Source organism: Neofelis nebulosa, chromosome 6, assembly GCF_028018385.1.
Source record: "Neofelis nebulosa isolate mNeoNeb1 chromosome 6, mNeoNeb1.pri, whole genome shotgun sequence".
Taxonomy (NCBI): domain Eukaryota; kingdom Metazoa; phylum Chordata; class Mammalia; order Carnivora; family Felidae; genus Neofelis; species Neofelis nebulosa.
This window is the reverse complement of record NC_080787.1, coordinates 95,528,692-95,554,707: the sequence shown is the minus strand read 5'-3', so window position 1 is coordinate 95,554,707 and position 26,016 is coordinate 95,528,692. Positions and strand designations below refer to the sequence as shown.

The 26,016-nt window shown below is 34.0% G+C and overlaps 1 protein-coding gene across 5 annotated transcripts in view; it reads right to left on the bottom strand.

Annotated features, from left to right (window-relative positions):
* Positions 1–26,016, bottom strand: part of GRIK2 (glutamate ionotropic receptor kainate type subunit 2) — a 659,820-nt gene that overhangs the window by 10,580 nt on the left and 623,224 nt on the right. For all 5 annotated transcript variants that reach the window (XM_058734822.1, XM_058734821.1, XM_058734824.1 and 2 more), the window contains exon 16: positions 4,536–4,786. In XM_058734822.1, the coding sequence (XP_058590805.1) occupies positions 4,536–4,786 (251 nt within the window). The remainder of the gene's footprint in view (positions 1–4,535; positions 4,787–26,016) is intronic.

Genomic DNA, 26,016 nt, shown 5'->3' with positions numbered 1-26,016 from the left:
ACAGATAATTGCCTCAGATACACAACAGTTTCTTGGATTCTTACTGAATGAAACTTAAGAAGTAATATTTTTTAAATCAGGGAAAAGGTAAGGCAAGAAGAAATAAATTAGAAAATTCACATGTTGATTAGTTACTTTTTCAGACGTAATAGAAAAAAAAAAACGTTTTCGAGGATCTTTCCAAATGGTCAAGTTATACTTTGGAAAAATCAGAAAAATAAATATTTATTTATTTTAAAAGTTTGAATAAATGAAAAGCAATGTATCTTTGATGCATTAATATCTGCATCAAAATTAAAACCATGAATTATTATGAAAATTGTAATACACCATCTTGTGGTTATCTGAAAGGAATGCAATTTACAGTTTTTGAATTTTTAAAGTCTATATATTTCAGCATTTTCTTCTGTTTTCCAATTTAACCTGCCATCATTTAAAAATGGTACTTTCTTATACTACTCTTAATTATCAAACAACTTGAAAATATAAAGTTATAGTCATCAAGACCTATTTGTTCCACTTATATTTTATAAAACATGTGCTATAAAAGACATCTTATTTTCCACTTTATATAGTAATAATAATACCTATTAATTTTATTATCCTCATTAGAGGTAAGACTTGACATGGGAAGCTATTAGATATTCATAAATTTTTCCATAAAGTTCATTTTCAACTAGAATTGTGTCTATATTGTATCTGGCAGCCTATTTAGATAAAGAGAAGAAATTTCATTTTTTTTTAAATACTGGAATACTATAGCCTAAAGAAAGAAGGAAGAAAATGAAGAAAGAGAAGGGAAAAGAATTATGGAATTATGAATAATATATCGTTGCTTACCTTCAATGTGAAAAATATAATTCATTGCATGTTTGGCTCTCAATAACTAATTATTGAGTAAATGAATGATTTCACAAATATTTACCTTATTTTTAAAATGTAATTAAAGGCACAATTATAAGTGTAAATAAACTGTGAACTTCTATATGTCCTCATGCATATTTCATGATAAAATCTAGGAATATTTTATGGCTAGTGTTAATAAATTAAGTAAGGTGCGAAACAAACTGTATAACTGAATAAAATCTTTTTCTCAAGAAAGTTAAAGAAGAATTGAGCCCAAGAACCTAATTTATCACACTAAATAAAATGGGTCACTTTTAATAAACCTACAAGTATTTGTTTTATAAATATAGTTCTTTTGAACTATGTAGAAACATAGTTCTTTTTTATTCTTTTTAAAATTTTTTTTTAACGTTTTATTTATTTTTGAGACAGGGAGAGACAGAGCATGAACAGGGGAGGGTCAGAGAGAGGGAGACACAGAATCTGAAACAGGTTCCAGGTTCTGAGCTGTCAGCACAGAGCCCGACGCAGAGCTCGAACTCACGGACCGAGAGATCATGACCTGAGCCGAAGTCGGTCGCCCAACCAAGTGAGCCACCCATGCGCCCCAGTTCTTTTTTATTCTTTATGATACACTTTTTAAAACAGTTCACTAGAATGAACTTCATTATTAATTTAAATACAAAGAAATAGGTAAATAAATAGATGATAGATCAATCTACCTTATGCCAACAGGCACTGGACCTCAAAGATGCAAACCAGACACTAGGTCTTTGACCAAAGGAACTAAAAGTCTAATAGGGAGAGAGGCAACCACACAGAAAAAGCTACAAATGCTTAAAATAGTGTGCTAAGGGAGAATGGAGATATGCAGAAGCTTCACAGAAAAAAAAAGATATCTAGACTTAATGATGGATGCGGTTTAAATGGGCAAAACACCTTCCCAGCTTTCTCAAAGGAGGGGGAACTGTTTTTGGAATTATGACAGTACCTGAAATCACCTAAGTATAAAAAAGTAAAATGTACATGTCATATTTTTTTCATTGAAATAGGAGATGAAAACCTAACACCATCTTGTGGAAATAACTGTGTTATGTACCCAAATCCATTATATCCTATTGTTTAGGAAAGCTTTCTGGGTAAGTTGATACTTAGTCTTGAATGCCTAACCTAAAATGACTGGTGAGAGGTTGCCAGGTAGAAAAATGGTCAAGATTTGTTCAAATGAAATGGAAGAGGATTTGAAAAAGCTGAATGACCTTGGAAAATTGAAAGTAATTTAGTCTGGCCAGAGTAAAGGTACAAATTGGAGAGAAGCAAAAAATAAAACTACAATGGTAGGGACAGATCCTGAAGTGCCTCATGTGCTAAGCTAGTGAATTTGGATTTCATTTTGGAAGCTATGTGGAGACAGGGTGTGAAAAGCATTGGGGAATGTGACTAATAATGCTCATGTAATATCAACATAGATGTTTCTTTCCAACGTAATGTTTCATCTATTTCAGTCAAAAAAGGGTACGTTAGATTCCTTTTCCTTAACTTTTTAGGTCCTACAGGTCCATAGAAATTCAGGAGAGCTGGTTGATATGTGGAAAATCCAACTAAACTAGTTTTTTATAATAATATTAAAGAAGGTTTTTTACAGAATTAAATCCCTAGATTCTTTGCTTTTTGTTTTTGTTTTTTTTTCTGTTTTTTAACAGAATGTTTATACATTAATTGTGCGTTAAAGACATGGCCTAGGCAAATCATATGACTAGGACAAAGAGACAAGAGCAATAGAACACCACATGTTTAAAGAGATTAATTCATTTGTTTTATTTTAATACTGAGATATAGCTTTAATACATATAGAAGATTTGAGAGATTGAGGTTCCAATTAGAAAACCCAAATTCCTTCTGTATTTTTGGACTCATTTTAAGCATTATCTAACCAAATAACACATTTATTGGCAAATTATAATAAAAATGGAAATTGATGAGTTAATATATTTTGTCTTTGATCAGTTCTTTGGATTTGACTTTAAAACTCATTTTGACACTACAAAAAGGATCATAACATAAAAAGTGTACTTAGACTTAGTTGTCAGTCACAACAAATATTTGACTCAGCTAAGTCAGCACATATAGCCATCCTGGATATTGTGGGGGGGAATTTTTCAAAATTTGAATTGGTTACTTTCCTCACGGATAAAATGAGACTATCAAAATAGTCATTTATAAAAACATTATTTTGAAGTGTTAAATACTGTAGTTAAGTAAAAATATAGAAATGTTGTATCCAAAATTTTGATTTCAGAAGGATAAGTAATTGCAACATAAATTACCAAAGACACAGGAAAACGTTTTTGCTTTTCAAAAATAGTTTTAAAGGTGTAAGTGCTCAAAGAATATTTGCAGAATACATTTACCTTAATGTATGATATTATTTTTAATTTCATATTTTTACTCTTCATATTTACCAATAAAAATTAATAAACCTTTTGAATATGAACGAGAATATAATATCACCATGACACAAGGTCTAAAAACTTAAGCCCTAAAAAATGTTTTTTTTATTAAAAACAAAAGAGGGGCCCCTGGGTGGCTCAGTCAGTTAAGCATCTGACTTCTGCTCATGATCTCATGATCTCACAGTCACGAGTTCCAGCCCCATGTTGGGTTCTGTGCTGACTGCTCAGAGCCTCAAGCCTGCTTCAGATTCTGTGTCTCCCTCTCTCTCTGCCCCTCCCTTGCTCACATTCTCTCTCTCTCAAAAATAAATAAACATTAAAAAAATTAAAAACAGAGATGTTTACATACAAAAAGTAAATGAAATGCCAGAAGACTTAAAAATGGTAAAGCAGTATTTCATGTTTAGAGCTATAAATTTACATACAAAACGTGTCATGTACCATCTGAAAGAGATCTTTCTATAAATATTCTTCATATTTATAGAACTGAGGAAATTATAGCACTATAAATATATAATTCGAATGAGATTCACAAGTTTTTCAAGAATGGAACAGAAAGACATTTGTACAAAATATTAAATGTATTAAAATCCCAAGAAAATATGCAATAATCTCAGGTGTGTATATGCATTCTTCTAAAGACTCTGGTGCAAAGGAATAAAGGATTAAACGTAACATTAAATGGCAATAAAGGAACCACACTATTTTCACATATTCACTAATTTAGAAAATTAGCTGTTATTTCCACAGTGCAAGTTAAGATTTCTTTTTTCCATTAGAAATTTATTGCACTAAAAATCTTCAAACAAAAATTTCATTTACCCTCTAAATTGAAACTGTTCTTCAGGATTGTATTTTAAAGCACTTTTTATCTGCAGAGAAGTACTTCTCTTCATATTACAATTTCTTATTTTTGCTTCCTTCATTAATTAACTATATTCCTCCATTAAACTAACCACAAAGAACTTCAAGCAGCCAAAGTCTCTTCCTTTTCAGGCTTCAGTAAAAGGAGAAATAGCCACTTGTTCTGAAGCTGGCTTCGATTTAAACATATCATGTTTAAATTAAAAAGCACAAAGCTGATCACGATTCTTTCTGTGAACCTTTGTTAGATAATGAATGGCAGAAGACAATTAGCGGTCACCGTTCTAAGAATTACCCTTGGTTGGAAAGATCAAAAATAGTTTGTTTTATTATCACAACAATTGCTTTAAATTGTAAAAAAGTGACATTTACCTTTTCCAATTGAGCGTTTTTTTTGGACTTGTATAAAAACTCTCCCACTGCCACAAAAACGGAGAGCACCAGGCCGGCTGCCAGAACAATGAAGATGCCACCAATATTTTGAACCCCCAGGGCACTGGCCTCTTTGCTCTCTTCCTCTGGACAACCATTGCCCCTCCACCACTTTTCCTTCATCATGTGCAGCTTGCCTTCCTCTTGCAGCTGAAGAATTGCTATGGTGATTTTGTCTCTGTATGGAGAACCTAAGAAGAGAGAAGATAGGTTAGCTATTGCAAGGAAACTGGGGTTTTATAATTAAAGGTTAACATGATCAGAGGAGGGAAGAACTTTTTCCAGACACTCCAAAGCAATCCAGTATTTATGTTCAACAGAAAAAAACAAACGGAAAATGACAAAGAACAGACAGTTAAGTAACAAGATAAAGTAGTCCCTTTCTGATTTTGAACGATAGAATAAAATTTGTTTTTAAGGAAGAAAATGTCTCTTTTTATTTTTTTTTTTTTAAATTTTTTTTTCAACGTTTTTTATTTATTTTTGGGACAGAGAGAGACATAGCATGAACGGGGGAGGGGCAGAGAGAGAGGGAGACACAGAATCGGAAACAGGCTCCAGGCTCTGAGCCATCAGCCCAGAGCCTGACGCGGGGCTCGAACTCACGGACCGCGAGATCGTGACCTGGCTGAAGTCGGACGCTTAACCGACTGCGCCACCCAGGCGCCCCGAAAATGTCTCTTTTTAAAAGGCAGACAACTCAGCACTGGAAAATAAGTAAAGCAGAGGTAGAAACCTAAAAAAGACATTATAGAGTGCCAGGATAGTTCGCTAATATTTAGGAATCATTCCACATTGAAAAAGAACATTCATAAACCAGTAATCTCTATTTTTAGGAAAGTTGTGGGGAAAATTGTGTTTCGCATGAATAAGTGCAATAATTTAAGGCAATTATGATTAACAAGCTGTATTCAGGGATAGCTAATACTTTGCAAATCATAGGTAATCATTTCTATTTTTTTTTTTATTTTATATGAATAAAAGAAAAAAACTTGTACAGGACATGGATCATTCAAAAATCATAATGACAATGCATAAGATTTTTGGACAGTTTATGTATTATTTTGTGCTTTGGAGGGAAATGTTCTTTCCAGTGGTGGCAACAGTATAAATGAAATTTAGTATATATGGTAATGGGGGTAGATATTAATCTGCATTAGCCATCATATGATAAGTAATAGCTTTTCTAATTGGTTGCCCAGAAGCATAGAATAATATTGAACTACAAGTATCTTTCAACACCCATCTCAAGGGATTGGTGTTCCTTCTTTTTCCCACCCGGAAATAGCCTGTATCTAAAGTTTCATCTTCTTTCCTCAAACACTATACTGCACATTCCATTTTTCTGCATATACTCATTGATAAGTTTTTCTGCTTACATAAGAATACTAATTTTAGTTTGTATTCAATATTGCCACTGATACCTTTTTTTTTTTTTTACTTAAATATACCTATAGGGACCTATACTGAAACTTTATTTTTGCTAAGAGTGATTAAAAACCTCATCAGGAAACTTTTCTGACTCAAAAGGGATACCACTATATATCTTGTTTTTACTTGCTTAATATAACACGACCAGTTCGGCCTCACTCCCTTCGCAAGAATAGTCAGGCTAAAAGCAGAAAAACTAGGGAAATCATAGGCAGTAAATAGCCTGTTGAAAAAGTTGGAAGAGTGATGATCTACCAAATCCAGCTGGTGAGTTCTTTAACGTAATCCTTAATGTTAGTCAGAAGAAATGTGTAACTATAATGTTTCTATACAACATTTCTCCAGCTTTCCTAAAAAAGGGACATTATCCATTCCTATATTTAGAACTCAAATATTTTATTTTCACCGTACATTTAATTCTTCATGATAATAAAGGAATGTCTGCCTCTTGGCTTCTTTGCTGTGCTCTCTTCCAAATGCCATTCTGATGAAAATATTTAGTTTAAAATCAGTCCCTCAGCCACTTCAGGTCTCAGTGGATGCCCCTTTCTACTTTGATCACTAACTAGACACTCAGCCTAGGTCACTTTTATTCTTCTTCTTCTTATTATTATTATCATTTACCTTTCAGGATGAGACTTATTTTCCTATGTAGATTATAAACTATTTGGAATAGATTATATTTATCTATCTATGTATATCTATCTATCATCTATTTCTATCATGTATCATCTCACATAATAGGCTCTCAATAAATATTTCATATTATGGGGAGCATAATATCTGACTGAGGCATTCCTAACATAATGTAAGAGTAAAAACCTAGTGTTTTCAGTCTCTCTGACATGTATTTAAAAACCATAAATTAAGGCCATCTGTTTGGCTATCAAGTTTTCATTAGTTCACTGCATCTAACCTAGCACCAGCTTCAAGGTCACTTTTACGTTGAATTGCCATTCTGATTAACCATGTGTATTCTCAGCAAATGTTCGATTGAGGGGGAAAAAAATCTCCTTTAAGCAGAACTGCAGTTCATTAAATGTCTTTTAATTAGAAATATAGCATCTGAAGCAAATTTGTGCTGATAGAACTTGTGAAAATGGCCACATATGACTAATATAAAACGTAATTTGGGGGCCCCTGGGTAGCTCAGTCGATTGAGCGTCAGACTTTGGCTCAGGTCATGATCTCATGGTTCATGGATTAGAGCCATGCATTGGGCTCTGTGCTGACAGCTCAGAGCCTGGAGCCTGCTTCAGATTCTGTGTCTCCCTCTCTCTCTCTGCCCCTCCCCCTCCTTTCTCCCTCAAAAATAAATTTTAAAAAAATTTAAAAAAATTTAAATGTGGTTTCTTTTCTGGAAGCACAATTGTAAGCAAAATTTGGGCTGATAGTGACTTGAAAAGTAGACTTTCAAATATGAAAAAGTCTTGATCTAGCCAAGTAATATTTTTGAGTCAGCTTATTTCTCATCCTGAACAATACTGAAAGAATACCATTTTATTGCCAACTCGCCATACCCATTAAACTGCATTATGATGTTTATTCTAATATCTTCAAACACAATATTCTCCCCCTACTTTCTCAAAATAAGGCACAGACAAAAGCAACCCACTTTTCTTTTTTTTTTTTAATTTTTTTTTAATTTTTTTTAACGTTTATTTATTTTTGAGACAGAGAGAGACAGAGCATGAACGGGGGAGGGGCAGAGAGAGAGGGAGACACAGAATCCGAAACAGGCTCCAGGCTCTGAGCGGTCAGCACAGAGCCCGACGCGGGGCTTGAACTCACGGACCGCGAGATCATGACCTGAGCCGAAGTCGGCCGCTCAACCGACTGAGCCACCCAGGCACCCCAGCAACCCACTTTTCAAGAAATGATAGATACGCTTTAATTTCTTGCTTGGCTGTGCTTCCTATTTCTAGCAATTACTGTAAACTTGAAAATTTCTCATTGCTAGCAAATCTCCCCATACTTGTTTCCAACATAAATATAGTAATGTGTAAATAGAATTTGGGTTAAATCAAAGCTACAAAGTTAATATACCTCATTTAGAGGTCTTTAACAAGATAATATAGGGAGCATAAGTGATGAAAGTAAATCCTTGCCATGTTTTACTTATCATTCTGTCACTGATTTAGTTTAAGTAATTATTTTTTAAAGAAAAAATTCAATAATAAATCATTACTTCTTTTGGTATATCATTTGATGCTCCTTGGGAAGAATTTCTATATAGATATTAGTTGAAGTCAAGCATGGACTGAAATTTCATCCAGTTGAAAAATCTCAAGGATACATTGAGATCAAAGAACAAAAGTATCTTTCATCCTCCTTGTGACATGAACAGCCAAGTGCTTAGCTCTAATGAAGTGAACAGCTATTAGTTAGATAGATAGAGCTTCAGTTTTGCCCAAACTCCAACCCAGCCTCAATCCAAATGCTGGCAAGGCAGGAACCATGAGAACACGGGAGTGGCAACGAGAGAAGCCATTTGTACATGGCAAGGCTGCCTCCAAGGAAGATGTGTATTTTTACAAGAGGATTTTAAGATTGATTAGAAAACTACTGAGGAAATTATAAATATATCTATTATAATGCAGAGTATTGTACTAAAAGTCAATCCTCAAATGCTTAAAAAGACAGATAGCCATAAATGAGTGAAAAAACACTTTAGACAAAAATATCTGAAAAATTGCAACATCCCAATGGTTAACTTTCACTTCCAGTTTTAGTAAAACTCTACGAGAATTTCAACATAGGGTTGCCAGATATTTTATTGTGTGTGTGTGTGTGTGTGTGTGTGTGTGTGAGAACACATGAAACATTCTATCTAAAATTCTCTATATTAAAATGTTGGCAAATAAATCATTTTTTTTTAAATCACGCAGGATATGCCAAATTTCTCTTAGTCCTGAATTTGGCCTTTCCATTTTCACTTTGTAATGTCTGATTTTTGGTTCTTTTATATTCTTGCTCACAATGAAATTTTCTTCAGTTATTTAAACATATAGTCCATACTGACAGAAACTGTTATGTTTTTTTTAAATTTTTTTCTTAACATTTATTCATTTTTGAGAGACAGAGAGAGACACAGCATGAGCGGGGAAGGGGCAGAGAGAGGGAGACACAGAATCTGAAGCAGGCTCCAGGCTCTGAACTGTCAGCACAGAGCTCGACTCAGGATTCAAACTCACGAACTGTGAGATCATGACCTGAGCCGAAGTCGGACACTCATCAACTCAGCCACCCAGGTGCCCCGTGTTATGTTTTTAAAATGTGTGTGACCCGAAAAACAAATAACCCAGTGAAGAAATGGGCAGAAAACATGAATAGACACTTCTCTAAAGAAGACATCCGGATGGCCGGAGGCACATGAAAAGATGCTCAACGTCGCTCCTTATCAGGGAAATACAAATCAAAACCACACTCAAATATCACCTCACGCCAGTCAGAGTGGCCAGAATGAACAAATCAGGAGACTATAGATGCTGGCGAGGATGTGGAGAAACGGGAACCCTCTTGCACTGTTGGTGGGAATGCAAATTGGTGTAGCCACTCTGGAAAACAGTGTGGAGGTTCCTCAAAAAATTAAAAATAGACCTACCCTATGACCCAGAAATAGCACTGCTAGGAATTTACCCAAGGGATACAGGAGTACTGATGCATAGGGGCACTTGTACCCCAATGTTTATAGCAGCACTCTCAACAATAGCCAAATTATGGAAAGAACCTAAATGTTCATCAACTGATGAATGGATAAAGAAATTGTAGTTTATATATACAATGGAGTACTACATGGCAATGAGAAAGAATGAAATATGGCCCTTTGTAGCAATGTGGATGGAGCTGGAGAATGTGATGCTAAGTGAAATAAGCCATACAGAGAAAGACAGATACCATATGTTTTCACTCTTATGTTGATCCTGAGAAACTTAACAGAAACCCATGGGGGAGGGGAAGGAAAAAAAAAAAGGAGGTTAGAGTGGAAGAGAGCCAAAGCATAAGAGACTGTTAAAAACTGAAAACAAACTGAGGGTTGATGGGGGGTGGGAGGGAGGGGAGGGTGGGTGATGGGTATTGAGGAGGGCACCTTTTGGGATGAGCACTGGGTGTTGTATGGAAACCAATTTGACAATAAATTTCATATATTGAAAAAAAAATAAAATGTGTGTGTGTGTGTGTGTTTACAATTTTCCAAAGGATCCCATTTACCAGATAGAAAAGGTTGTAGCTTATAAAATGAAGGAAGGAAGGAAGGAAGGAAGGAAGGAAGGAAGGAAGGAAGGAAGAAGGGAGGGAGGAAAGAAAAGAAAGAAGGAAAGAAAGAATGAAGAAAAGAAGCAAAGAAAACATTATTATTACATAGTGATATCCCTTCATGTCAGATGCCTAAGACTTGGGGCTCAAAATGAGCACTGAGGAGGCACAGAGACAGCCTCAAGTGATACATAGTAATAGTACATGCATGGGCATAAATAAAAACTAGAAATTCACCTATTCAGAATTTTCTCAATAAAAGAATTACTGTCTCCAAATGTCCCTAAATGTCAAATTTTGACAATAGAATTTTACATAAAATTATAATTTCAGTAACATCCCTCCCAACAGATAGATTAAAAGTTCCTTGTGAAAATAAACTGATTATTATAAACAATTAATATGAGTCCCACCAAGTATTTCAGAGCTAACTTCCTGGGCTTAGGAAATTGAGTTGATTCCTTCCTTCCTTCCAGCTCTTTATTCCTTTGCCTTTCCTCCTCTATTTCTCATAGTCTTCTCTTTTTGTTCTTCTTGACTTCTCTTCTTGTTTCCTTTCCTTCTTTTCCTTCACTTCTCTTCCCTGTTGCCCTTCCTTTCCCTTTCTCATCTTCCTCTCTTCCCTACCCTCCCTCCTTCCCTTCCTTTCTACTATTCTAAATTTCTTACTTAGAGGATGAAAGCCACATGTTATTATATGTACTTGGCTCTAAGCCTAAACACAATTTATTGATCTGCCCATTTGTTTGTCATTTTCATATTCTTTACAAACTCACAATTTTAAGTATGTACCAATGTTTTCCTTATCGTATTGCAAAACATCTAGATAGCATAGAAATGATAAAACGAATGAGGTCAGCATTATGTTTAATTCTTGAGCAGGCATATTGATTGATAAATAGCTTCTCTTTAAAGGTTGCACAGCAAGTTGTCTGATACTTGACATGCTTCAGTGAAATATGCTAAAATTATATCCATACACTGGTAATTTCCTATCCATCCTGCCAAAATTTTCTTTTCTTTCAAATCAGGCTTCTATATGCTTTAATTACAAAGGTCAGAAACAAGATTACCCTTGCTTTGTATAAATATCTCATTCTAAAACTCATTATACCAATATTTCCAAAACTGGATTTTCTCCACAGATTTCCTTTTTTGGTAAATGTACATCTATGGTTCATTTTTAAAGGATTCCTTGGTCAGATATTTGAAGAATACTCCATCACAAATGCACTTCTCATAAATTCACATCATATGATAGCAAAATACGAGCTTCTATCTACACATTAAAAAAAGGAAAAAGTTTTAAAAAAATTGCTTAAATGATCAGATTAGGGCACATGGGTGGCTCAGTGTGTTGAGTGTCTGACTCTTGATTTCAGCTCAGGTTTTGATCTCAGGGTTCCTGAGATCAAGCCCTGAATTGGGCTCTGCACTGACAGTGTTGAGCATGCTTGGGATTCTCTGTCACCCTCTCTCTCTTCCCCTCCCTTGTCCTCTTTCTCTAAATATAAATAACTTAATAAATAAATAAATAAATAAATACATACATACATACATACATAAATACATAAATAAATACATAAAATGTTTAAATTATTTTTAAGGAAATAATTTTTTCCCTGTAGATCTATTAATGTCCCTTCAATTATTTTATTTTTATCTCAATTTGAAAAGTACTGCCTTAGATAACAATAATTGCTACACTTTTTTTTTAATGTTTATTTATTTTTGAGAGAGACAGAGACAGAGCATGAACGGGGAAGGGCAGAGAGAAAGAAGGAGACAGAAAATCCGAAGCAGGCTCCAGGTTCTGAGCTGTCAGCACAGAGCCCGAGGTGGGGCTTGAACTCATGAGCTGTGAGATTATGACCTGAGCTGAAGTCAGATGCTTTACCGACTGAGCCACCCAGGTGCCCCCAATAATTACTATTCTTATTACATCGGTACTCTCCATCAAAACTATGTTTCTTGTTAGATATTTCTGCTTGTCCCTGCTTAGATATCTTCCTCCCTGGCTTTGAACTTACACATCATTACACCATAGCTCATCAAGTTGCATTTACTTTTTTTGTATGCTCTTTTTCATCTAATGATCTATATGCTTCATGAAGCATCAGCTCCTAAAAATTCATATCACACTGCTCACCTTAAGACATGTCTCCACACCTGGCTTTTGAGTCCCCTTATTAGATACTTTTGAGGATCAAGAGCTGTAACAGTTATTTAAATATATTTGTATATTAAAATTGATGAAAAAAACAATTTGGGGTGGGGGGGGAAGTACACAGCCTTTGTTCTTCCTAACAGAATTAAAATCTTTTTAACATTTTGTTAAAATGTGGAGGGGCTGGCTAAGTGCTGTTTTTCATAATGACAAATCCTTTCCGTCAATGTCCTAGAGAACTTCAATTTCTTTTGTTTTATATTTTGTAGTTATCCAGATCATTATGATGATATTGTGTGCTGGGAATGGCACAGACTTAAGTAACATTCTGGTAGTTGCTCCCTTTGAGTCTGGGAAGATATTTCTCTGAAGTCTACTCATAATTTTAGATTTCTTCTAGCTGGTCATTACTCCAAGATATTGTGCACTTTATGAAATACAGTTATGTACATATCTTGTGGGTATGAGACTATACCATAATCACTAAGCATATGTTATTTCAAGGGCTTGACTCAAAGAACTTTAATAATTCCCTAATTATTCCTTTTATTTTGAAAGAATTTCATTTTCTTTTTTGTTGTTGTTTATTTTAAGAGAGAGAGAGAGCGGAGAAGGGGAAGAGAGAAAGGGAGAAAAAGAGAATCCCAAGCAGGTCCCTCACTGTCAGCGCAGAGCCCAATGCAGGGTTCGAATTGGCGAAACACAAGATCATGACCTGAGCCAAAATCAAAAGTCGGAAGTCTAACTGACTAAGCCACCCAGGCACCCCTGAAAGAGTTTCATCTGATAAATGTTTCTGAAACATATACCCAAGAACTTGAAGCCCTTTAAGTGTGGGCTTAAGACAAGGCTACTTGTCAGTTATTGGCAATCAAGCATTCATTATTCACCTTATTTCACCCATCATCTAGCACAGTGCCTATCACGCAGCAAGCATTCAACAAATTCTTTTTGAATGAATATTCAGTCAATTATAATATATAGAGTATGATATAGCCAAAATAAGTCAGGGTAGAACTTCTGATATAGGACATCTTCTAAGGCTCTTGTTAAAATCAGTAGAATAAGTAGAGTCCATAAACAGCCTTATTTCACACTTCTAATATTGACCTTATGGAATAAGTTTGGGCAACAAGTCACTTTATAAATTCTTATGTGGGGCGCCTGGGTGGCGCAGTCGGTTAAGCGTCCGACTTCAGCCAGGTCACGATCTCACCGTCTGTGAGTTCGAGCCCCGCGTCGGGCTCTGGGCTGAAGGCTCGGAGCCTGGAGCCTGTTTCCGATTCTGTGTCTCCCTCTCTCTCTACCCCTCCCCCGTTCATGCTCTGTCTCTCTCTGTCCCAAAAATAAAATAAAAAACGTTGAAAAAAAAATTTAAATTCTTATGCATTCCTTGCATTTAATCAACAGCCAGCAGTTTTCCTTGGTCAGTGCTTTAATAAGTAAAAGAGCAGCTAGCGCAGAAGATCTGAGGGTGTCTGCTGGAATTTCAACTTCCATTCTTAAATTACAGTGCTGTTGGCAATGTGAAATTTTATGAAATGGCTCCCTGCTCCCTATCCTGAGATGAGTGCTAAGTGCCATAAATGCACAACAAATTTTGAGTGCTTTTAGAGCTGTATTTTTTACCATTCTTTCCATCAAATCTTCCAATAAAGATAGAACCAGAGCACATTCTCTTAGAGCCTTTGCCTCAGCAGAAGATGGGTTTTATTATCTCAAAGGATAATTTCCTTCCCATATTTGTTTTTCAGAAGTGCTAAGACAAATTTTACATTTACATTCCAGATTTAATTTTATATTTCTATATTTCCAGATTTATTCAGTGTTTCTATTTACTTATTTTATTCATTTCCCATTTTATTCGGTCAATAATATTGTTATACAGTACCATAGCATCATTGTTCATTTTCTCTTAGAACTTGTCTCAGTTTGTAACTAAAAATTAATTTCTGTGATTATTTAATGCTCATTTACCCTAATAAGTTATAAATTCCACAAGGGCAGGGGTTTTATTTGCTTTGTCAACACACAATAAGGACACAATATTTGTTGGGTGAACACATGCATAAATAAAATAATATATTAATTACTAAATAATTGGTCATGCGTGCTTGCAGTGTTATCTTTAGTCATTTCATATGAACCCAAACTATACCTAGATTTTTAATCTATATATAATAATTATAATATATTTATTTCAAATGAAGCCTTTAATATATATAGCAACTAAATACTTTCATGGGGCCCATTTCACACTTCCTGTGAGATAACAGCTAAATTGGTATGAAGTTCTATCTCCCTCTTTACATTTTCTTTTCTAGGCATCCAACCAAAACCCTTCAATTTGATAGGAGTATAAAGAGTCCATTAATTAGAATCATAGAAATAGAAGAGTAACCTGATCTTGAAATCAAATTATCAACATTATAATCACAGAATGGTAAACAACAGATAAAGATAATGATAATAAACAACAGATAACAGATAAATGATACTTTGTAATCTTTCTGCATTGGATATCTAGGACCATCATTTCCTTGTTTAAAGTTTTCCGGTGGTGCTCTACAGCTATAGAATAAAATCTCCATTCCTAAATGTGTTACACAATCCTTTCTTCAATCTATCACAGGCTTCTTCTCTTATTTTATCCACTTCTCCTTACATCTAACCTGCTAGCAATACACATTAAATGTACTTCCCATTGCCTGGGGAGCCACATTTCTACACTTCCTCCAATTTTCTGGTTGAACTTCTTATCATTCAGATAAATTTCTGTTCATCCTTCATTATACTTGCACACTTTTTCTTGACTGCCACAGAGATATACAAGATCCCTCTTTTTTGGTGCAATGGCATTACAGATACTCTAGGACAGCATTTGGTATATCATATTCTAATGTTTTTCCATGTCTCTTTCCCTACTAAGTGATAATATGAATGCCCTGGGTGGGGGGGGACCATGTCTGAATCATGGTTTGTTTTGTTTTGTTTTGTTTTGTTTTGTTTTACTATATTACACACACAGGTGTGTATAGTACTTATCACAGGTGTTAGATTCCAGGCATATAGTGATGAATAATGTCACATGAGCACTACCTTTCTAGAGTTTTCACTGCAACAAAAAATACATATATTGGATAACATTTTATAAATATGAGGATCATTATAATGAAGAACACAATATTATATAGTCTTGTAACAGATGAAACTATCTTAGTCTGCTGAGTAGGTACAAAAAAAGGTTGCATTGCTTTGAAAATAAGGGTCGGGAAAATAACTCTCTTTTGCTGCTTTTTGCCTACATTTCTTCTATTTCCTTTCTATCACATTTCTGTTTTAGGAAGGTATATATGGGAAGGAAAAATGATAGTGAAAGCATCCCAAACCCACTTAGTTAATTTCTTCTAGATACAGAAGATAGAATTAGGTATAAGATATCAGGGTCATGATGGAATGGAGCCAAAAATAAATGCATTGTTAAAGTAGAAATGAGAGAGGAAAAGTAAAAAACCATAAGGCAGAGACTACATGCATTTAGGGAGCAAATGTGTATATAAATATCAAGTGGATGTACCACCAAGGACATCATAGATATAACAAATTTTAAAGTATGTATATTCAAAATCAATAACTGGCTTAAATTTGATAGAGATTGTGGTTTTTTTTTTCCTTTGCAGTAGACCTCAAAATGCAATGTCTTTATGACTTCTATAGAAAAGCAATGTAAATGTGTTCTATTTGAAAGACTATTTGCAGAATCCTCAGGAGAACATTCAAGTATCTAAAATAACAAAAGGAGATGCTTATATGAAGCACAAAAAAGTCTATTAATAAAAAATTCAAGTTATACAGTATGAGTTTTAGCCAGTTGCCCTTTATTCATATTCTGAATGGTCTCTAACTTATGTGAAAAGAATAAGAAGGGCAAATATTATCAGCATATTATGAAAAGTAAACTATTTTCACTGGTTCTGACATCTTTCATATATATTATTTAAAAAGTAGCTGGTGAAGTAGATTTGTGGTCACATTTCTTCTCTGGGTATTAAATCATGAAACTCTGACACTAAGTATGAAAATAGAAATAGTTTTATACTGGAATCCTGCCTTCCTTACAATTTTTCATCTGCATAGTAATCATTTGAATAGTGATAAGAATGGAAATGTCAGCAATACTTTCCTAAGTATGATGTTTTCATTCCAAATCTAATATCAAACTATAATGAACAAATTACAAAATTTGGACCATTTTAAATAAAGTCATCATTGTAGTTAATCATCAAGTACCCCAAAATTGGGAGAGAGGATGTATTTTTGAAAAGAGTAAGTATCTATCCTCTAAGGTAGAGCTCAAGTCTGATTGCAATTTGATCTGACTGCTTTCTCCTCACTGAAATCTACCACTGAGTCCCTGTGTTATATAACAGACCACCTTTCCAGGTTGTATTCTCCATAATTTGTGTTCAATTTATTTTTTCACAAATGTCTCCTTAAGTAAGGGGATGTTGTATATCTATATTTTGTATTCATTATTTTACAGAGCAAAGCAGGTTGTACAGTGATAAAATTTCTTATAGATAAACCAAATACAAAGGAAGAATACATGTCTTTAGAGATACTGTTCTCTGAATACATCTTGGGACTCTGTTCACTAAACATTCAAGAAATGCTTGGAAGGAAAAACTTTATTTTATTTACTTATATAATGGTCTACAATAGGAATTATCTCATCTTTATAGAGTAGATATAAATCACCTTCTTCCCCCCAAATGATGGTTAGCTAACTACAGTATACTGATTACGTGATGGCAAAACCCTAGTTAAGTTCCATAGGAAAACATTTCCATGTGGTTAGGAATGGGTTATATTAACAATCTGCCTTATCTACAATATATTTGATATGTCTGATTACTTAAAGAATAGACAGCAAAAACCTAAGATACAAATAACTTAAAAACCACAATACATCCTTTCAATAATGATAAAACATTTAAGACATTCCTTTGTAATTCTTTGTGGTGCATGTGTCCTGATCCAAATACTAGAAATATAATATGTTCAATCTTTTTTTATTTAAAAACAATTTTTTTAATGTTTATGTATTTTTGAGAGAGAGACAGAGAGAGACAGAGCGTAAGAGGTGGAGGGGCAGAGAGAAGGAATCACAGAATCCGAAGCAGTCTCCAGGCTCTGAGCTGTCAGCACCAAGCCCAATGCAGGGCTCAAACTCACGGACTGTGAGATCATGACCTGAGCTGAAGTTGGACACTTGACGGACTGATCCACCCAGGCGCCCCAATCTTTATTACAACCCAATTATGTAGACATGTTTGCCCTCACTTACAGATGAGGATGTTGAGTCTCAGACAGGCTCAGTGACATCAACTAAGACACCTATGACATTCCAATGGGTTTGAACATAAGTCACCTGACTACAATGGCCCCACATTCTATACAGCATGCTAAGAAAATGCCCTTCACATGAGGACCATCAAATGCAAGGCAGCCATATTTGGAATCTAGTATTTCCACATTTTACCTCTGTGCTTTGACTCTTTTCCCCTGTAAGAATGATTGATCTTACTTAGTCCTACAAACCAAAGGGTAACAATCTGGCATAGTCAATCTGGCTAACTAATCTATAATAGAGTTTGAACCCATGGCCTTGGACAAATCTGCACAAGACGCTAATTAAATGAATGAAATGATCCAATGTTTGCATATAAAATCTATCAGAACTAGCTCTGTTTTCATGAAAATTATCCATTTATGCATTGTTTGGGCACCATTTGGTCAGCATTTACACTATTAATGAAAACTGCTCACACTGGTGCTTACAATTCATCAAATTCCCTCTGGAAGCTTCCTAGATTCTAGCACGCAGAGTTTGTTGATGATCTGTGGAGCAGGCATAGTTTACTGAGACTCTCATCTGTTTTCAGTGACAGGAAATCTAGACTTTAACAGTATGCCAGAAATATACAGCTTCCACAAGTGTAATTTGACTTTTTTTTTGTTTAATTCAGGCCCTGAAAATTATTAGATCTTGATTTAGCCTTGCAAAATCGCTTCACCAACATTAAAATTATGCTGCTTAGGCAATGAAAAGATAGAATGCATTTTAATGGAAGGTTTGACCTGCAGAAAGATGAATAATTTGCATCAATTTTTGTGCATTATGTTCAACTAATGAAGACAAATGTATTCATTCACTTCAGTAAAGCTGAAGAACTGAAGGCCAGCGATTTTATGCATCTATAATGATGAATATTATAGTACTTATTATATGATGGATTGAGAATTTTAGAAATGGATGGTGAGCAAAACAGAGAAAAAAACATGCTTCTAATACTGATTTCTATTTTTATAAACACTGGCATCTGCCTTAAACAAACAACATGCCTCTCCTAACAAAATCTATATCTCCCACTTCATCAAAGAACAAGAAAGAAAGAAAGAAAGAAAGAAAGAAAGAAAGAAAGAAAGCAAGCAGTGAGATCTCACGCATTTAACATTAGAAAATAGAAGTGAAGAAAGAAATTTTACATTGTTCACATGTTAAAGTTGTATACTTCTACCATAAAGGTGGCTCAGTCGGTTACGCGTCTGACTTGGGCTCAGGTCATGATCTCACAGTTTGTGTTTTGAGCCCTGCATCAGGCTCTGTACAGACAACTCAGAGCCTCGAGCCTACTTCGGATTCTGTGCCTCCCTCTCTCTCTCTGCCCCTCCTCTGCTTGTTCTCTCTCTCTCCCTGCCTCTCAAAAAATGAATAAATGTTAATTTTTTTTAAAAAGAGGCAATGATACAACCTCTTGCAACATTTTTTACTTTAGGCTGATTATGGGTAAGAGCATTGTAATGAGATAAAAGTTACTTGAGAATCATTAATAGGATTATTACTACTTCATATTCATTAACATAAAACTTGTTATAAAACAGTTTACAAAGGTAAAATTAAAACCCTATTATCAAATAGGAATATATCCTAGCATTTATAATTAAATAACAGAAATAAAATGTATATAACAATTTTGTGTGTGATAAAATGGTCTTTAAATCTAACCTTAGTGTTCAAAAGCATTATAAAAATATCTACTTTACATTAATCTTTTCTTCATTTTTATATTTCCACTTTACATCTTCATGTATTACACTTATTTCAGTAGTTGTATGACTATGATATGACTGAGATAATTTGGATTTTGTTCACAGAAATAGTTATTCACTGACTGCTTAAAACTTACTAATGAGTTAAGCCCACAAGTAAAATGGGAACAAATTATATTATAGAAAACTTTTGCATCAACAATATGCACAGACATGAACACAATCCCTCCATCCCCTTCTCAGCTGACACATATTTTATATATGTGATTAAAGTCATGAGGAAGTAACAAATGAAGCATGCTACTAACTCCTTATTAAAAATAGAAATAGTTTTAATGAGACCGTTCAGTCACTTTATAATATTTCTACCAAATTGAACACAGCAAACCAAAATAACACCAACTGGCTCTAATGGATTTTTTGAGACTGCTGCTTTCCTACCAGCTCATGGACTGCTGAGTCTGCCTAGTCTTCAAAGTACAATGTGCATTCAATATTCGAAAGAGAGAAACCAAGAAGGCTTTTAGTCTGGGCAGTAAGAAGGGAGGCAGTGCAGTAGAAAATGCCATTAAGTAGAAATGCTCCCTGTTCAGATAAATAGATCATCACCTATGGTGAATTAAAAGTCAAGATTGCAACTGCTCACACATTTTAAATATTCCTTAATGAAAACTGCTGCGATTTGATTTTTTGCTTTACCCCATCTAGAGTTGTTGTGTGTGTGTGTGTGTGTGTGTGTGTGTGTGTGTGTGTGTTTCTTAATTTAATTCTTTTGAATGGCATAGGAAGTTCGGTTAACTTAAGAGTAAGAACACCTACAACTTCAAAAACCTACCATACAGTAAATATTACGTTGAAATAACAGTGCTGCCGTCAGGAAAACTGTGAAAGGGATGTGATGTCACCCCAAGCTTAATTAAACCAGCATCTGCTTATTGAGCATTTGCCTTCACATCATTGTTGATTGCTCCACTAAGGTATTTTTGCGTAAACAGAGCTTCCCTAATTAAATAGCTTATACCGGAGTCATTCAGCGATTTCACAGCACACTTTGGGCAGTTACCATCATACTCAGAATGATGAATGGTGAGGGTTGCCCCTGGATGAGTCACACCAGAGGAGGCCTACCTTGCAGGCTAACAAGAAGTTGCATGGGCTATTGGGGGACAAAGGAAAATATATATAATTTTTGAAACATTTCTGATTTCTCACTCCAAAAGAAACAAAGTCTTTTTCTGTTTTAACCTCCTGCACGTAATCACATGTGCCTCTTTGACAATGTCTGACCATCTGAACACTAAAAGCAAAGAGAGTTCCTCTCTCTTTGATCACATTTACGGTATTTGTAAAGATGAAATTTTCCCTATGGATCATGGCTCCTGCAGAATATGCACTCAAAATCCTGAGGTATTTCTGGTACTGATCTAAATTTTCAGAACCTGAGCCCACATGTCTCTGCTTTGAATATACTGACCTCATTAACTTTTGCTGTGAAAAGAACAAGAGCTTCAATTAACGTTTTCATACAAGAATGAATTTTTTTTGATTTATGCTTAAACAAAATTTTCAAAGTAAATATATTATCAATAATCTTTAATATACTTGAACAATGATGATACAATAGGCAAATGCTAGTTAACTAGTTGAAAATGCAGATTATGATATTGGCTGAAAGTTTATGGGAAGTCAGAAATCTCATTCAAGTGCTAGAGTTGCATGTCCTTGTGTTTATTAATGACTAAATAAATATAAATAATGCATGAAGCCATATTTCTAGTAGAAGTATGGCAGAGCAAATCATAAATTACTCCCTGGAATCTTTTTCTCAGAAGTCAAGTATTTAAGGGAGTGAAGTATGAAATGCCTCTTTCTAGATTGTACTTCTCTGATGAAATGATATGAGAGTTAAGATTCACTTACAATGTATGGAGTCTCAAAATTTATTTTACACTGTTATGAATGAATAAAATACAATTCACTAAAGAACTTAACATCCGGTCAAACAGAAGAAAACAAGTTATCTAAATAAGAGAAACAAAAAATATATTGCAATACATGCAGGTGAATGATTTGAATATTTTTCTTTTAAATTATTGTTTTCAACTTTATCTCATTCAGAATTAGACTAAAATTAAATATAGGCTACATGCATTAAATAACTTTTAGTGATATGAGAGTTTAGTAAATTAAAGTTAATATTTGGCTTTGACTATAAAGAAGAATGTGCTAAAATATTCTTCTTTGTCTATTATTTTACTGTATCATAGTATTTTTCAGATTTTGAATTTTTATTCCCATGTATTGATAATTTTACATTAACATTCCAAGAATGTCCTATAAAAGTTAGAAATTTATCATGTGTTATTGCCTAATTAAAAAATTACTTTAATGAAAACACTAACATACTGTTATTTCCCCATTTATCTACACACTACAAAGAAATGAATCCATTTAGATACAACTTGATATCTATAAGTTTCTCAAGCAAGTGCCCTTGCCAAAATCAATGAATATTTTCCACAATAACTCAGCTTTCTTCAGAAGGGCAAAAGTTGATCTGATCAGCTGAGTTGAACAGATAAAAGAAAAAAACTACATCCTAAGGCTTATAGTTTAATTTGTTTTGTTCTTTCATCTTATCTAAAAGATAAGCTTTAAATTAGAGGAAATAGAAATTCTAAGTGCTGTGCCCAGTATATTTTCCTCAATTCAAAAAGTTATATTAAAATATAGCTTGCATATCTATTAATATTTTGAATTGTTTTATATTTTCCTTAGTAAGTCTCTACCTTTTAATAAAAGGTATCAGGGGTTAACAGTGTCAGGGGTAAAGAGGGATTGAAAATTTCCTTTTGTATGCTTCAATAAATTATAACAGAGAACTCCTTAGAACTGATTCAAGTATTGGGGCACCTGGGTGGCTGAGTCGGTTAAGTGTTCGACTTTGGCTCAGGTCATGATGTCACAGCTCATGGGTTCAAGCCCTACATCAGGCTCTGTGCTGACAGCTCAGAGCCTGGAGCTTGCTTAGGATTCCGTGTCTCTGTCTCTGTCTGCCCCTTGCCTGCTCATGCTCTGTCTTTCTCTCTCTCAAAAATAAATAAATAAATAAATAAATAAATAAATAAACAAACAAACAAACATTTTCTTTTTAAATTAAAAAAGAGAACTAGTTCAACTATTATCTTTCTTTTTAAAATAGTTTTCACACCTGAAATAACCCAGTGGGTTTTTGAGATTTGTATAATACACTATTTTGATTTACTTTTAGTAAGCATTTCCTCAAAGTGAGATAGTATGATAGAGACATTCCTGGTACACTGGTACATTGTATTTACAACAACAAACAACCAAGGAAACAAAAATATTTCAAGTTCAAGATTTTATATTAAGTAGAAGTCAAAATTATTTTGGAAATTTTAAAATTATAAGTGCTATTATGTAACTATCACTAACTAAAATACCTGTGCTAGTCTGCAAAGTTCTCACACCACTTCCTCAAATCTTACTTCCCATTACCCTGGATTTCTCAAGTTAGTTTACTGAGGTCATCACATTTAATAATGTAAAATGCCACATTTATTATTAGCTATAAAAAGTACTTGTTTTCTCTGCTTATAAATCTTGCTGCACGATCATATTTTCAGATGTAGAATTTATGTGCTCAACAAATGATAGCGGGTCCACAGAATGCAGGTGCAGTTGCGTAGGCTTACGACAACAAAGAAACAAAAATCTCTGCCTTCATCCAGATAATATAAAGCAGCAGAAGATGGTGAAGACATATGAGAATTTCACTTCTTTCAGAAACAACACTGAAAAATACATTTATTTGCTCTAGCTCTTTCCAAATGAAACTGCAAGCCAATGAGAGCCTAACAAATTACTGCTCACAGCCCTCATAAGTGTTTACAACTGTGCTTAAGTTTTAAAATTTATTCTAAGACATCAGTGAACCATATTTCTCCATGTAGTTTCTAGCCCAATTTAGAACAAACTCTCTGAATTTGTCAAGCATACTATCAGAAAAATTGTTGTAAGTTTAAATTAAGTAGACCTTAAGTTTTCTTAGTATAACCTAATTTTACCAATTTAAAAAAAAATCTAGAAGTCATAACTCAAGTGACTTGCCCAAGATTAAAAGACAAGGCTAAATTAGAATATCATTGGGGGAAAAAAAGAGTATCATTGGGCATAATACTATATGATGACATTTTTTAATTGAAGTATAATTGACATAAATCTTATTAGCTTTAGTTGTACATCATAGCGATTCAGTATATTTATACATTACAAAATGATTTCCACGTTAAGTCTAGTTATCATCTGACACCATACACAACTATTACAATTATTGACTCGATTCCCTATGCTGGACATTGCATCTTAATGATATTTATTTTATTACTAGAAGTTACTATTTCTTAATCCCCTTCACCTATTCCACCTGCCTTTCTACCCCTCTCTCCTCTGGTAAGCAACAGTTTGTTTCCTGTATCTATGAGTCTGTTTCTGTTTTTATTTCTTTGTTCATTTTGTTATTTAGATTCCAGATATAAGGGAAATCACACAGTATTTGTCTTTCTCTGGCTTACTTCACTTAGCATAATACCCCTCTCACGTATTGCAAGGTTGTTGCAAATGACGATACTTTCTAATAGCACATTATTGGTCTATTGCCGAAAATATAAATTTGTTTATACACCTTTTCATAAATGAATGAAAGTATACTTGAAAAGTTAGCAGAGAAATCACTCATTACAAATTCCAGATAAATGGTACACGAACTCATGAAGTTGGTGAGTTCATTATGTAATTCTTACCAAGGGAAAGAATCATACCAGATCTAACTATGGTAAATGCCACAGTTTGAGGACTCCATCAACACAAAAACTTTGCTCCTCAAGCAGGAATTATGAAAATTCAATCATTAATAAACATTTATCATATATTAGAGTTAATTATAAAACTTTGGAATTAATACATACATTGGCATAACAACAGCAAGGCTTTGGGAGGTTTTTTTTTTCCTGTTTCAGGCAAAAAAGTGGTTAGTTCTATGTGCAGAATTTATAAACAACAATAATATCAACTATCACCGCACACTAGGTAGTCAAAACACATTAAAAATAAAATATTCCACCTCAAAAATATTTTCTGTGCATCTAAGTTCTAAACAATTACTGTTGAGTTTTAATAGCCCAACTTCTATTAAGGTTTGAATTAACATACATTTAATTTTTTATTCTTTAATAACATTCTACTTAATTTGGAGAATTCCCAGTATACAATTTACTTCCAACACATCTGATTTCAGCTACGTTTGCATACTTTGGGAATAAGAATCCAAGATTTTGAGGGTTTTTTTGTTTTCTTGTTTTCATTTCTACAGTTACTATGGAAGCATTATTTGGGGTCTACTATATTAATATAGCAATTTGCAGTATTACAGGAGATAGTATCTCAAAATTCTCTCAAAGCTAGTTCAGACTATTTTGAACTACATAACAAATTAGAGAAAACTTCATCTAATATGATAGAATTTAGTGTAGAATTTTTTTGTGTGTGAAGTCATTATATAAGGTGGAAAGGTTTTGGATTTACCAGACATTTGAAAGCTGCTAGAAATGATCTCAAAGAAGCAAAGACTCTTTATAGTATTGTAATTTCTGGAATTTATTTTGAAATTGGATTTTTATAAATCTATGCCCCACTTTGTAACTATTGTATACATGTTAGTTCATTTCAAAGAAAATTTTCAAAATTAACTTAAATTTATGAGTGAAGATAAATTGACAAATGTGACTATGCTATTTATTAAACATGAATACATGAAGATCAGTTTTGGCCTGGTCATTGACAAATTTGCAGAAGTTAAGGCTAAGGAAAAATTTAAAGTTATTATTTGCTATTGTGATGGGCCAGTGAATAGCTGTTTTCCCCTTTATTTCAAAAATTACACTGTTGCTAATTAAAACATGTTAACCTGTTATTTTTTCCCTTTTATATAATATTAGTTTTCTGTTTCTGCTGTAACAAATTACCATAAATCTATTGCCTTAAAACAACACCAATGTATTGCCTAGTATTTCAAAGGTTACAAGTCCTAAAAGTGATGTGTCTGCAGGACTGCATTCCTTCTTCAACCTCTAGGAAAGTATGTTTTCTTGCATTCTAAACTAATTCTTACAGGTCCTTTACTCCATATTTAGTTCAGCAGGTAGCATTCTCAAATTTCTCTCCATCTCTTTTCCCCCTCAACTTCCCAACACCATGGTCTGAAGGTTTGTGACCACCCAAATTCTTATGTTGAAACCAATCTTCAATAGGATGGCATTTGGAGGTGGGGTTCTTGGGAGGAAATTCATTATTAGATGTGGCTGTCATGAATGAGCTTATAAAAGGGACTCCAGAGAAATCCCTGACTATTCTGTCATGTGATACTCATCTATT